Raw genomic sequence first — 13718 nt, forward strand, 5'->3', positions numbered from 1 at the left:
TCTTTGTACCTATATTAACTTCTGTGTTTCTTCTCCCGCCTTTAATGGGCCTTCGATATTTCTACTAGCGTACCAGTAAGCGAGGTGTCGCATGTGCGCTCGTGTAGAGCTACTTGGACTTCATATACTTTACTAAGCTTTATACAGTCGACAAACTTAGAAACTAAAGCCCATTCTTCCTTGCCAAAATCGTGCCGTGGAGCAATGGTCTGCCGTCGGACGGCCGACCATACGCTGGCACGTTTGATTCAAATCGAGGAGTCGGCGAGCCATGCACTAGTGAACTCAAGCCAAACCATCCCGAGAGAGAGTCATACGAAACGTCATAGGAAGTTTGCAAGGAGGATGCAGTGAGGAGGATAGCGCTTTAGAATTGATTTTGCTACCAAATAAATTCACTTAAACACACCGAGAGTGGTCGAAACATCGCGCAGAAGCCCCAGACTACAATTTGTGCAAGTAATGTCCTAATGTTAACAGATCACTTCAGTGTCCCTTTAAAATGACTGATTGAATGTTTGCTGGTGTGGCTATTGTGAGTATTTGGTGCGGGATCCCGCTGTTTTCCAGATCTATTTTAAAATAGTTGTACAGGCGCTTGATATCCTTGGAAGTATGCTGTCTACGTGTAACTTAGGACATCCCAACGTTTCTATTTCCAAAGCAGCGCAACAAGCATAAGCAAATCCGCGTATTTTTGAACAGAACAAAATGATAACCGCCTCTCATCTTAAGTAAAAAAATTCTTTGTAAGCGATTCCTCAGTTTGAAAATAAAAAGAGACTTGATAAGTATAAGGCCGGAGGTGTGAAAACAAATCATTATGTCGTTTTCGTCAACAATCCAATAAAAACATATGGGCGCGTTTACTGTTTGATGTCGATGTCTTCATTCTTTACCGCCGCTTTTTTCAGGTGCTCCGTTGTAATGATGGCACAGTCTTGAATCAATGAATTCATCTGCGAAATTTCAAAGCACTTGGTTGAAGAGTTACCACACGACGTTAGAAATGTTACCTCGTAGCAAGCACTGCCGCTAGCAGAGCTGACCTCTCCAGCCCACATTAAAGAGCTCTCTCTCTCTCTCTCTCTCTAGAAACAATCCCACACGCTTTCGCTTTTGCGATGAAGTGAAGCCCCGATAGTAGCGGTCTCTACAGAACAAACGTCAGTGATGATTTCCCTTTATATCATGGCAAACACCACCCAGACTGAGCTTTCCTATACGCATTCTGCCACATGGTGTCACATCAGACAAAGAGAGATTTCAGTTTTCATGAAGTTGCAGGACCAATCTACTTTGTTATTGCCCACATCAGTTCGTCGTATGCCTATGCCTCACGAGTTCAAATATCCTCCCTGAAAAGATCGCCAGGGTTTCTTATAGATTAATTATTTTGTAACTGGGGCGTTATTATTATGGTAAACACTATGACAAATATCAACAGAAAATATCCTTAGATGTATATTTTGTCATCAGCGGCCCCGGTCTCTCCCCATGGCAGTACGGAGCATACTGCTATGTAGACGCAACCATCTACACCGTAAGAGATAACATTACTCGCAGCGCCACATAATAAGGTGGACTGGGCGACGTTCCGTTCGACATTGTTGCGTCCGCATTCACATATAATAAAAAGCCCTCAGGTTTATTTTACTACGTCCACTAATTTATGCCTTCTGTGCTTACCCAGTTTTTCCATACTCTTTTTCTAATCGTTTCTATTGCTCCTTGAGTAATTATTCATCTTATTTCTTGCCCACTGCCGGACTGCCCAATTATGTGCATTGTAAATGACAAATTTATTGCTTATGTCTTTCTCTACACACTATGAATCCCACAAGGTTTGCCCTGCAATATTTTTTACTCCCGATAGCTCATACTAAATGCAAGAAAAGGCACCCATTTCAGTGTTATTAGCTCTGCAAAAACCCAGCTCGCACTCTGAAATCATCAGTGTAGCTACCTGTATTTAACGCAGTACTGAGACTATTTATTTTTGGACATAATTAAAAGTTTTTGTTCTTTTTCCTGACCTGTGTATTTGCTCACACTTTGTATTTTGGTGTAGAAAACATGAGACATTGTTCACGCTACAAGGCGATGACCTTTTGCAGATGTGAAGGTGTGAGTAGGTATTTGATTCAGTTGATGAAATTGTCAAATTGAATTGTTTCCGATTGCTTCATTTCTGTATCGTTGTATTTAGTTCCACGATTTATTTGAAAGTAACAATTCCGCTTTTGCTGCGTATACATTTTACTTTAGTAATCAGCTACCGAGGTGCCCGTTTCAGCCTCCTGGCTCTGGAAGCCTCGTCTGTATACCCACGCTTATGCACCATTTTCTTTGAAATCAATAAACCTTTGAAACCTGCTGCTGTGGTTGCTACTGCTACATTTCGCTCTTTCTGGGCTTCTAGCACCGAGTTTCATACACCCACTGCACGAATATTCTAAGTGGGGGGCGTAAGCGGTCGCGCATAAAAAAAGAGTCTGCTCTAACTAAAGCCGGAGTAGGCCCACCGCAGGACGTGTGAACACTTACGTACACAAGCGTCACACAAATATGTTTATCCCGAGAGGTGAGATCTCACTCTGTGCGTAGTCCTACGCACAGAAGTACAAAAAACTAGATGAGAGCCAACGTTACCTTTCTTAGCTTTCCCGTTGAGAAGGCGGGGCTGGCAGCCGGCCGGATCTTGCGCCACTGGTCAACCTCAATAACGCTCATCATGTTGTCGAGCAGAGGGTCGAAGAATGTTAAGGGCTGCAAGAGAGAATTCTTGAGATGCCACTAAAAAAATGGCACAAAATATGTGCTACCGATACTTGGGTGACTTCGTCAGCTTATTTAATGTGGAAGAGCGTCTGTGGCAATTGGCTTACGTTGATAGAGATGGTCGTGTACAACCGCAGTGCAAGAATGAAAAATTCGGCAGAAGTAACACAACTTGTTGCGAAAAATTGGTTAGGGCAGGGTCTGTCTGCTCCGCCAACACGCTTTGCGTGATGTAGTTCGTTCCACACCATTTTACATACGTGCATCGCACACACGACGTAACACGAAGACACGTGTATTCATAAAAAAATTCCAAATTACTTCTACGTTTACGCCTTAAAATGCCCCACGCGACAGCGTTACTTCGACGTAGACGACGAGTTTTGAGCAAGGTCCTCGGAGGCGTTGCCAAATCACCATCCTACCCAGCTGGGTAAAATCAAGACAGACTGATCAGTTGCAGTTGCGAACGACACCAGCGAGGATTGCTGTACTGGATGGGAGCAGTCTATCTTAATTTTTACCCAACGGGCCAAACCGCTTCCCCTCACTGACTGGCCAGCGTCACTGTTAATTATGATAGTGACGCTGGCTAGTCAGTGAGCCGAAGCGGTTAGGCCGATTGGGTAAAAATCAAGACAGACTGCTCCCATCCAGTACAGCAATCCTCGCTGGTGTCGTTCGCAACTACAACTGATCAGCCTGTCTTGATTTTACCTAACCGGACAAACCGCTTCCGCTCACTGACTAGCCAGCGTCGGACATGGGTCGCCGGGTAGGGGGTGATTTGGCAATACCTCCGAGGACCTTGCCGAGTTTTGTAACAGATTTGCTGCATTTACCATTTATGGGTTTAAAGAACGGAAGTTCAGCAAAAAGTGCAAAACAAGGTGCAAAGGATTTTAATCAACGCGCCAGAGGAAAGACATAGACCATCTAATCTTGTGTCGCTTAATCGGCTGCTCAGTGTTTGTCGGTTTGAGCAAAAGTCCCACCTCCCCTCGCGGGACCCCCTGTGTAGATGCGACGCATAGGCGGAGCGGGGAAGGGACAGCGATTTATAGCGCGCATAACGTTGAGGGGACTGCGTAAGCCGGTCACAGTCGATGACGACGTTGGCGTACTTGTAAAGCGGCATGGACTCTAGGTATTTGAGCCAAGCGTAGATGTTGCTTCACCGGAGAACGGCACACCGGTTATTGGCCGCGAGGCCCACCACTGGAGAAGCCGGCGCTACGATCGTTTTGACGTCACTTGTAGGATCACCGTTCCTATCTTGCTGCGTAGTTGGCTTGCAGCGCGTGACACTTCGCTTAGGAAGCGCGTTCTAAAAGTATTTTCGTGTTAATTTCCTTCGTTTGAAGTTAATTCTCAGTGCGTCAAGCGCAGTTCGACCTAATGGTGACTGTATAACCGTATCAACTGTGGTAGATTATCTGCAAACACCAGGAGCGTGGTGGTGTATTACGCATGCGACCGAAGCGTAAGCAGCGGCTTGTTTCTCCGATCAACAATGTGGACTAGGACGATCGCCAAGTGAAGTTTCTAGATTTCCCTTGTTTGCAAGAGATGTATAAAGCAGGAAATCGTGAAGCGTTAACTGCTCGCAGAAGCACACGCACCCGCCGTGCCTGCCCGCACAGCCGACGGACGGTGCGGCTCGAACCGACGCAGGTCGCGGCGGCAACAACTTGTCGCCGCTTTTTAAAATCACACAAGTCGTGGAAAAGAAGTTCCAGATTGGTGAAAGTGGATGTTAGTGTGATGAAGAATTCTGATAGGTAGTGTCATCAGCTGTGGTTTTCAAAGCGATGCTCAAATATCTGCCGCGATTTACGCCGACCGGCCGCGGAGGTCCGTCCCGGCAGCGCCGGCCCGCCCGTTCACGCACGGTGCGGCGAGCGGCCGAAGGATGGCTATGCTTGCGCGCAAGAATCGGCCGAAGCCGTGCAGGTATTTTGATCGTCGATCGTTTCAACGGAAATCAACGCGCTTACAGAGTTCCCAGCGCGGTGAAACGTTCTGTTAGGGATTGTCACTCGCAACTCTAACGGCGATGAAATATCTGCTGCGACGCCAAGCCTATCCCAACATCCGATTACGTGCATCCGAATCCGGCTGCGAGCTGTTGGCGGAGGCCCTCCTGTCGCGCACGCGCGTGTTGCGTTTGGGTTCCTCTAACTTCTTGGGGGACCCCAACGCTCGGTTCTGCTATTGTAAATATCCCCATTACCCGAAGTCATTAACGACGTGTTTCGCCTCGTACGCAGCCTCGCCTTCTGTGAGAAGTCGTGAGTTTCGAAATTGATGCTTGATAAATGCTGGCTTACTGTAAACATACAAAACACGCTGCAATTATAAATTACCACGGCCAACACCTAATGAAAACTAAATAAGCCTTGTCCGAACCCGCTCGAAGGCGTTAAAAACTCGCGTTCATACCGTTTATACATTGCGGAGAAGTCGCGAAAAGTAAACATCAGCCGTGCAGAGTACAGACTACGGCAGTGATCGTTAATCAAATCGGGGCATGACTATAAAATCATCGTAAGGGAAATAGGCACTGATTAAGCCAAACTGAAGACCATAACAATACTTTTAAGCATGTGCGGCGAAGCAATCTGATCACCATTCTCGCGTCATTCATTTACCAGGCAATACTAGCAGTTCGAGCGGTAAGAACATAATTGAGCGACGCGTTTCCGTCGCTGTTACAACGTGTTTGCTTGCACACACATGTACCGTCAGAAGTATTTCATAATGAATTTACAGCGTACTTTTCTCGGCATCAGTTGCATCGTCCTTGGCGTTAGCTGGATGCGTATGTAACAGCTGTGGGTCGCGATGGTAGCAACTACCTAAACGCGGCGGTGTCGCCAGGAACAAGAGAGTCGCTGATTGCTTGCCCGAATTATTTGGTTTACGGACAACTTTTTTGGTCATTTGAATCAAACCCACAAGGAGCGGGCGAGACGGTGGCCACAACAAAAAAACACGCTTCCGCATACGCACGGGAAATGTGTTGTAGCAGACGACAACACGATTCGGCGTCCTACAAGTGACGTCACTCGTAGGTGGCGCCACGGTATGTCCTCGAGGCCAATATGCGCAGCGCGCCCGAAGGAGAGGAAACCGCGGAAGAGAGAGTACTGCGCATGCGCCGGCCCCAGCGCGTCTGCCGCGGCTATGATGCAACGTGCCGCGCATGGAGGAAAAAAAAGCTTAGGAGAGGCCCTGACGTCACACCCAGCGCAGCCGGAAACGCCATTTCTGTAAGTCGAATGGCGGACCATTGGCCCTCCATGCCATTGGCGGACTCTTTTTGCCTCTCCCTCTCGGGGCACCTTCTCCGCCTCCTCCGTCCTGTATCGCCTCTCTTGTCGTCTGCATCTGCCAGCGCCGAGCCGGCGGAAATCAGCTGATAGGCAGGTAGGAGGCCGTTTTGCAGCGCGTGACCATGAACCTAAACGCGCGGTTACACTGTTACACCACTGGTCGGCGACTCTGGCTAGTTTCGGTTTCAAAATTGGGGCGATCCTAGCGGCAGGGTGCTGTGGCGTGGCCCTTTCCTTTCCCTCATCGTTTCTTTCTTTCCACACCACGCGGGCTTCCGCGCCTCCTCACGCATGCGCAACAGCTCACCGGCGCCAATATTTTTTTTTCTTTCTCTGGGCGCGCACGGCGGGCCAGTTCAGTGCGTGCGTAAGCGAGCCGGCGTGCGAAGGGCTGCGCGGGTTGCCTAAACGCCTCCACGGGCAGAAAGTTTCGCTGCATTATAAAATATATACGAATGTATTCTAAATATGGGGCCGCGGGGGAAGGAGCGTCACCAGTCCTGCGCAGTTCTATGGTGCAGCAACACAGGGCGAAACAGTTCGGCCAAGTTTCTCGTCTTCTCCAAAAATGACAGGTAAGCAAATTAGCTTTGTACAAGTTATAGTGAATTCCTTAGAAGCCGACCGATTGCAGTCTTCTATTTTCACTTCGCACATGTAACGTGAAGTTAATGAGACATGTCAGTCGTCTTGGAGTGGAAACTAATGTGCAAATATATCCCATCCTTGCAGGCACACAAAGTTTTAATAGAAGTAAACGCGCATTCGGCGCGCAGAGTCTTGCTCGTAAGGTGAATTTGAGGCGGCATTGCCGTTTTGCGATTGCCTTAGTGACTGCTTGAACGTCGATTCAGGATTCTTATCGATGTATTTTTGTTGTTGTTTCGTGCAGTGGGTTTGAGTCTTGAGTGGGGCCCCAAGTCGAGGACGGTTCGAGACTTCATTTGACGTTTCCTGTGGTGAATCACCTCAACCCCCGCAAAGTTATCACGCTGCACCTGCTCACAAAGAAGGCAAGCTCAACTGTACGCGCTTCTTGTCATTGACTGCGTACCTATTACCACGGCGATTGTTTGCGCGGGGTGGCGTGCCCTAATCAATTTTTCCGGTGCCATCTGGCTCCAAAACGGATATTTGCGGCAAAACTGCTGCCAAACGTTGCTTCAGTGCTCCGAAAAATCTGACGTAAAACCGCGGTGTTCAATGCCAGTCAATTTGCACAGGGAGCAGTGGAAGGCCAAGCCGAAATACATGCGTTGTCTGCAGCTGCCATTGCAAGCGTTTCGCTCATTAAAAAAAAAAGGGTAGCATTGCCCGGCTTTGCTGTTCAATCTAACCTGCGCGCCCGCGCCATGTCATCTTATCGCGAGTGGATTTGCTGTTCCATAGTTCTAAAGTTAGAATCAATATCGGACAGGAAGAGATAAGAGGCGCTGCCCAGACACGAGCTAGGGAGTAGCGTGTGACAACCTAGCCGATATCTGCATGTAATGAGCTCAGTACATGCGGCTTACAATACAGGAAAACTTTTTTTCTGCGCGTCCCCCCCCTCACAATCAGACTGTTCACGCGCAATTAAAAGAAAAGACGTGTGCGCTCGATTTGTGTTGCGATTGTGTTCTGTATTATACGACGTGGTTGCGCATTATTTTTGTACGCAGATATAATCTAGCAATGAGTGGTCAATAGTGCGGTTATTGTGTTGCAACAGTTTTTTCTTGCTGCATTTTTTTGGTGTGAACAAGATTTCTCGGAAGTGTATGGTCGGGTCAACGCTTCTTTTCAGAGTTTGCGTTAACTGGCCCAAAAGGCAGGCGTTGAAGCATACCTGTGCGTGCTTTCTTTTAAATTATAGGTTCCCGTTTACTGTGTCTCTGAACTGAAACGAATTTTTTGAATGTCTAAAGAACATTTCCGTCTCGGGGCGAGCCCAAGAAATAAGTATAAATTGAGTGGAACTTTCAAGTTCTTTCCTTCCCCCGTCGAGGTGTGCGCGAAAAAAATATGTATAGTGATTAGAACTTTCGATGTTATTCTTGCGTAATCGATTATTGTGTACCTAAATGTGCATCTTGCACGTTTTTTTCCTATTCTGCAATGTTGCATATCTAAATTTGCATGTCATATTTTTGCTTAGAGTTCATCAGAGTGTACATAAAATGTATGTGCATTATATTTTGTGTAGTGCATGTGTTTTCATGACTTCGAATAAAAGATGTCTTCACATGAATTTTGAATAAAAGAAAAGCGAAAAGAATGTTTGTGTAACGCTCCAATTATTATCGCCACAAAGACAACAATTCGACTCCAGAAAACATACTATTACCAACATGTTTTCTTCGTTCAATTGTTAAACACGTTACAGCACACACATACCAAACGACGGGCGGTGGCCATTCCAAGGCATCGCCGCCGCTCGTCCAACTTTCGCGCCTGGTGCCATTGCCGAGCGGCCCATGAGCAGCGACCGGCGGCAGGCGCGGAAGTTGGGCGAGCGTCGGCACGGCCGCACTGGAGGAGCGGCGAACGCGCCGTTTCATGAAAGTGCGCACCCGCCGCTCCTCCAGCCCGGCCGTGGCGTCGGTTGCTGCGGCCGGCGCGCGGCGGCCCGGACCAGCTGCCGCGGAAAAAATGACGTCATCAGCGTCCGCGACGTCACCAACCTCCTTTCCCCCTGTTCACTCGTTGCCATGACGATAAATGCAACGTTTTTCAGACGCCACGTACCACTAGGGGAGGATTTGGCGCTGTTGGCGCGAATTACGCGGGACCACGGTGGATGCGAGAGAGGCCGCCCCGTGGTTACACGTCTTCAGTGTGGCCGCAGCAGTTTTGCGAAGCGGCTCGCTCTAACAATGCCGCAATGCTCGGTGCCAGGCTGCAAGTCGCGATCGGTACCCAAGGGATTGGGCGTCACTTTCCACCGGTTAGTGCATCATTCCGCTGACAAGTATTGCTGTACATTGGTGTGCATTCATCCTTTGTTTGCAATCGCCGCCGTTTATAGGTTCCCAAGCGATGGAGAACGCCGCAAACAGTGGGCGAACGCCGTGCGGCTACCGGACTGGAAAGTGCCCAAGTTTGCCTTGCAGTTTTACTGGCAATCCCAGAGATGGCTAGTCAATTAAACGGCCGTTCTATATATATACAGGGAAGCAGCACTTCATGCAGATTTCAAGCTAAAAAATTGTGGAATGTTTTTACCGTTGTTCGCGTGCCTTCGATAGAATTTTTTTGCGAAAGAGGAGGAGGAGGAGGAGGCAAAACGTTTTATTGAGTAAAAAAAAGGAGAGGGTGGGTGGCGTCAATAAACTTTTTTTCGCCAAGTTTCAACTTGTTTCAGTGTCAATAAATTCAAGGTGTTATCAGTTGAAAACCTTCATACACTAACCTCGCAGTATGAAGCGTTGAAAAGCGAAATCCAGAGCGAGACCACAAAAAGATCCAGATTCCAGATCCAGCACTCTTCCAGTCAACAGACGGACACCTACTAAGGTAATAGGACGATGGAATTATATCAACTGGGAATCTACCTTGTAACAGTTGCAAAGGCATTGCCGCGCATTGCCGGCCTAGCAAACTATATATTGCAGCGGCGATAACCAAAAAATTGAGTTGTGAATCGTTCGGTTGCAAGTCGCCTACGTACTGCACACCGTGTATCACTTCCCGAAAATCTACCTGACGGGTGTCCGCGCGTACGACGGGACGGCGCGTTCACGATATCTGCACTTCAATAGGCGCGTCGTGATCGCGACCGGAGCAAAAGCTTGACGCGGTACAAGGTGCACTTGCAAGTAGAAATTAAATGACACATTCACATCGGCGCAGCTGTCGCAACTCGCAGCATCCTTTTCGAGTTCCGCAAGACCACAGCGCAGCAAAGCGAAGCAGAAATCTTCGCAATCGGACGACAAGGCAGGCGCTGCCTTTCCTCCATGACTGGCGAACGGCGGGCGGGCTGTTGCTAGGACGCCGTTGCTAACGCGACTTCCAATGGCCGCCGAAGACACGTGACTTCCTCCACACTTTTGCCAATGCGCGGGGATAGCTGGGGGCCTCTCCTAAGCTTTTTTTTCCTCCATGGTGCCGCGGCTATGACGCAACACAATCCAACACAATGCACTTTAATCCAATCCAATCCAAATCCAAGCCAAGCCAAGCCAAGCCAAGCCAATCCAATCCAATCCAATCCAATGCCCCTCGCGAGAGAGTGTTCGCTATCGGAGAGGAGAGGGGGTGAGCGGCGGAGAGCGCAGCTGGCCGGCGAGGAGAAGGGAGGAGGGGTGGACAACGCCGATGACGACGACGACGACGACAACGACGACGACGCCGGAGGGACAAGGCGAGTGAATCAGATGCTCTGCATCTAAAAGGACGCCAGTGTCAGTGTTTCAAAGTGTTTTTCTGTGATGTCGAGGACGGCCGCACTTTTTAAAGCAAATATTTACTGATTTCGTCGGGCGGCTTCGCCGTCCTAGTAAATTTGACGTTTATTTGACCGCAGCTGCGCCGTGTGGTTGGCAACGCATCACGTGACTGGCCGGGCCGAATTCCGCCGCTGCCGGCTTGGCGTATATACGCTCTCCGTAGCTAGTTCGCACCTGTCAACGCTACTCGCCGCGTGCATAAGAGCTTGGCCATGAATAAGAGCGAGGCCGGGCCGTGTTCTCTGAGCGCTGCACGGGAGCTGGAGGCTTTGAGCCGTCGTTGGCAATCGGCGTGTGATCATACCGCGGATATCGCCAGAAGCCGCACACAAACCGTAGACAAAGGCAGCCTTTGGGCGAATAGTATAATGATTACTGCTAAATTAAGGGTTAAACAAGTAAAACCAACACTTAACAGGGCTAAGCCAACCTTTTGTTTTGAATATTGAGGGTTAGCTGAGCTAACTCGCGGCCGTTTTCTGACTACTTTTTAGAACTGAGAGAAAGAGAGAGACAGAGATAAGACCTTTATTGAATAGGATATAGTGGCAGATACGAAAGAATAAACAGGTGTTACTGAACTTAAGGGTGGAACCCAAGGTCAAGTGCCACAAATGCAGCAGCTAGTTCTCTTGCTCTCCCAATAAGCTCACTGTAACCTTGTGGTGACGAGTTGGTAAGCGCTGCTTCCCATGGCTCTGTGTGGATTGAGTATGTAGTGTTTGAGCTGTTATCCTCTCGGCATGTTGATAGATAGGGCCAGGTTGCGTGCAGGAGGGCGGGTGTTTCCCCTTAAGAGTGGCGAAGCCCTTAATGTGCTGGGACTGTCGGCGTCTCCTGTCGCCATCGTCGCTGCATGTAGTCACGGTACTAAAACACCGGGACACTCCTTTTCCTGGCCGCGGCGGCCGCCATTCCGACGGAGGCGAAAAGCAAAAACGCCCGTGTCTACGATATTTCGGCGGACGTTAAAGATCTCCAGGTGGTCAAAATTAACCCGGAGCCATTCATGACGACGTGCCTGATCGCCTGCGTTGTGTCGGCGCGTTCAACCTTACAATCAATTATAAAAGCTGTATACCTCTATTCGCCAGCGTTTTCATCTCCTGGGCGAAAACGTCTGACGATGGTGTTATTTCGTGAAGCATACACTGTATGCTTCACCCCTCCCCAGGTATCGCGTTAGTGGAGATGGCCCGGGAATCTTAGGGCAACGAACACCTGCATGTACGAGCACGAAGTTGCTGCTCCAGGCAAGGTTATTAGGGGCTCGGGCGGTCGTGGCCTCCTGCCCTCGTTGGCTCATGTAGTCGCGGTACTAAAACACCGGGTCACTTGTTTTCCAACGCCTCGCGCTAGAAGGCTTCGTGCTTCAAAGACACAAGACTTTTACAGCAAGCAAAGCTGTATACCTCTACCCCCCCCCCCCCCCCCCCCCCCGGTTTCGTCTCCTTGGGCAAAAACTCCAAAGCGCCAGGAATACACTTATACATGTATGCTTCCCCAGGTTGCACGTTAGTGGAGATGGCCCGGGATTTTTTTTTTTCTTTACCGGTTCAGCAAATTTGTTCGCATATAGTTTCTGTACAGTCAATACAGTTCGTTACTTTGTACTTGCCCGTGTGTCCTCACTTACTCTGCGAAAAAAGTGTCTCGACGTCAGTTACGGCTAGTCGAAATGAGCCCTACCCGTTTTCTTATGGACTCACTTTGTTTCGAGCGGCACGAATAATCCCTCACGGGCAGTACTGCCATGCTGCTGGGTGAACTTATGCTTCACGTTCCCTTAGCAACTATTCGATGTGTCTGTTCAAACATTTCTCAGCGTTCATTAAGTGCGTGTAAGTTCTTTTCAAGTTCGAAACTCTTGCAAACCAGAATCACGAGTGCTGCCAATTAGTTCCAGGCTCTCCGAGTGCACTTAAGGCCCAGCGTGTACAATATGTTTACTTTTTTTTAGCAGAGCTTTCAGTTAAAGAAGTACGTTTCATATCAAGAATCTTCGCCCATATAGATTTGTGTATACGTGTTGACTGGCATCTTCGTACAGTTGGCAATTCTTTGGCATTGAGATCCCCGCGTGGCACAGGGAAGGAATGTTTTTATATGGTTACGGTGAGAGAATGCTGAATATAGTGTTCCGGAAGAGAGTTCGGAAGTCGTTGTGGTAAGGAGCACCGCATGTCAGTGGACTTGCATCTTGGTCAGTTTCCCCGTTCCCATTAAGACCCTAGTGTTTGAGTATTCATGGGATGTTGGGAGCTTTCATTGTTGTAAATGGGAGAATATTCTTGAAGCCCTTAGGTATTTCGCCTACATCCAACAGTCAAATGACCTTTGAAAATGCACAATGATGTTTAGGATTCTATTCGGTAACTCGCTAGGCGGATCGTCGACCTTTACGGTGATTGTGAGAAGCGGCACGTTGAGGGATGCCTTATATGCTGCACTGACGATGGTGTTATTTCGTTTTATTCGGTGTTGATGAGTTGGTGGTACGGGCGGCCGCCCGATATATGCCTTATATGCTGTCCTGACGATGGCGTCATTTCGTTTTATTTGTTTTTTATGTGTCGGTGGTGCTGGCGGCCGCACAATATCCGGCGTGTGATGCGCGCCTAGCGGTCTTGCTCTTCTCTTCTTCGAGTCTTCGTCTTAGGGGTACAACAACGTCGGGCAAGCTGTTAAAATATTATTAACTTTGGGGACTGTGGTATCGGCACTGGCTGCCTCCTAACGAAGGGGCGTTCCCATTTTTTTATGTCACTCTTCTCTGGGATGATATCTTGACAAAATTTTAGTATGATGTTCGAAAACTTTTCCGCGTTCCGCCATTCATCGTTTACCAAACGCAGCTTGCGGTGGTGACAGGAGCGCGAAAAATGCGGAAAATAAATAAAAAAATGTGTATAGATTCACTCGGGAAATGTGTAAGTGTATAAAGACGCTGCATGCGTGGCTTTATTTGTTAATAAACACATTTTAGTTTGTTTCTGATCTTAATCTAAGTCTTCCTCGGTTGTTAACGGCCTGGCGTTAATCTTTTGCGTCAAATATTAATTACGTGGCACAATATTCGCCCTGAATCAGTTCGACGGAGTCGCTTTGGTGTGGTGGCGTAAGTTGCGGGAGAGGCTGGCGACGGTATCTGCCGATTATGAGACTAGCTATG

At 48.5% G+C, this 13718-nt stretch overlaps 1 protein-coding gene across 1 annotated transcript in view; it reads right to left on the reverse strand.

Moving 5' to 3' along the window:
• LOC144178999 (cytochrome P450 3A24-like) overlaps positions 1–13718 on the reverse strand; it is a 52881-nt gene that overhangs the window by 19906 nt on the left and 19257 nt on the right. The window contains exons 5-6 of the mRNA XM_077707159.1: positions 2653–2769; positions 871–959 (exon numbers count right to left, since the gene is read on the reverse strand). Of these exons, the coding sequence (XP_077563285.1) occupies positions 871–959; positions 2653–2769 (206 nt within the window). The remainder of the gene's footprint in view (positions 1–870; positions 960–2652; positions 2770–13718) is intronic.

The sequence above is a fragment of the Haemaphysalis longicornis genome, unplaced genomic scaffold (genome assembly GCF_048455015.1).
Source record: "Haemaphysalis longicornis isolate Haplotype H1 unplaced genomic scaffold, Haemaphysalis longicornis Haplotype H1 scaffold_4, whole genome shotgun sequence".
In the NCBI taxonomy this organism is placed as follows: domain Eukaryota; kingdom Metazoa; phylum Arthropoda; class Arachnida; order Ixodida; family Ixodidae; genus Haemaphysalis; species Haemaphysalis longicornis.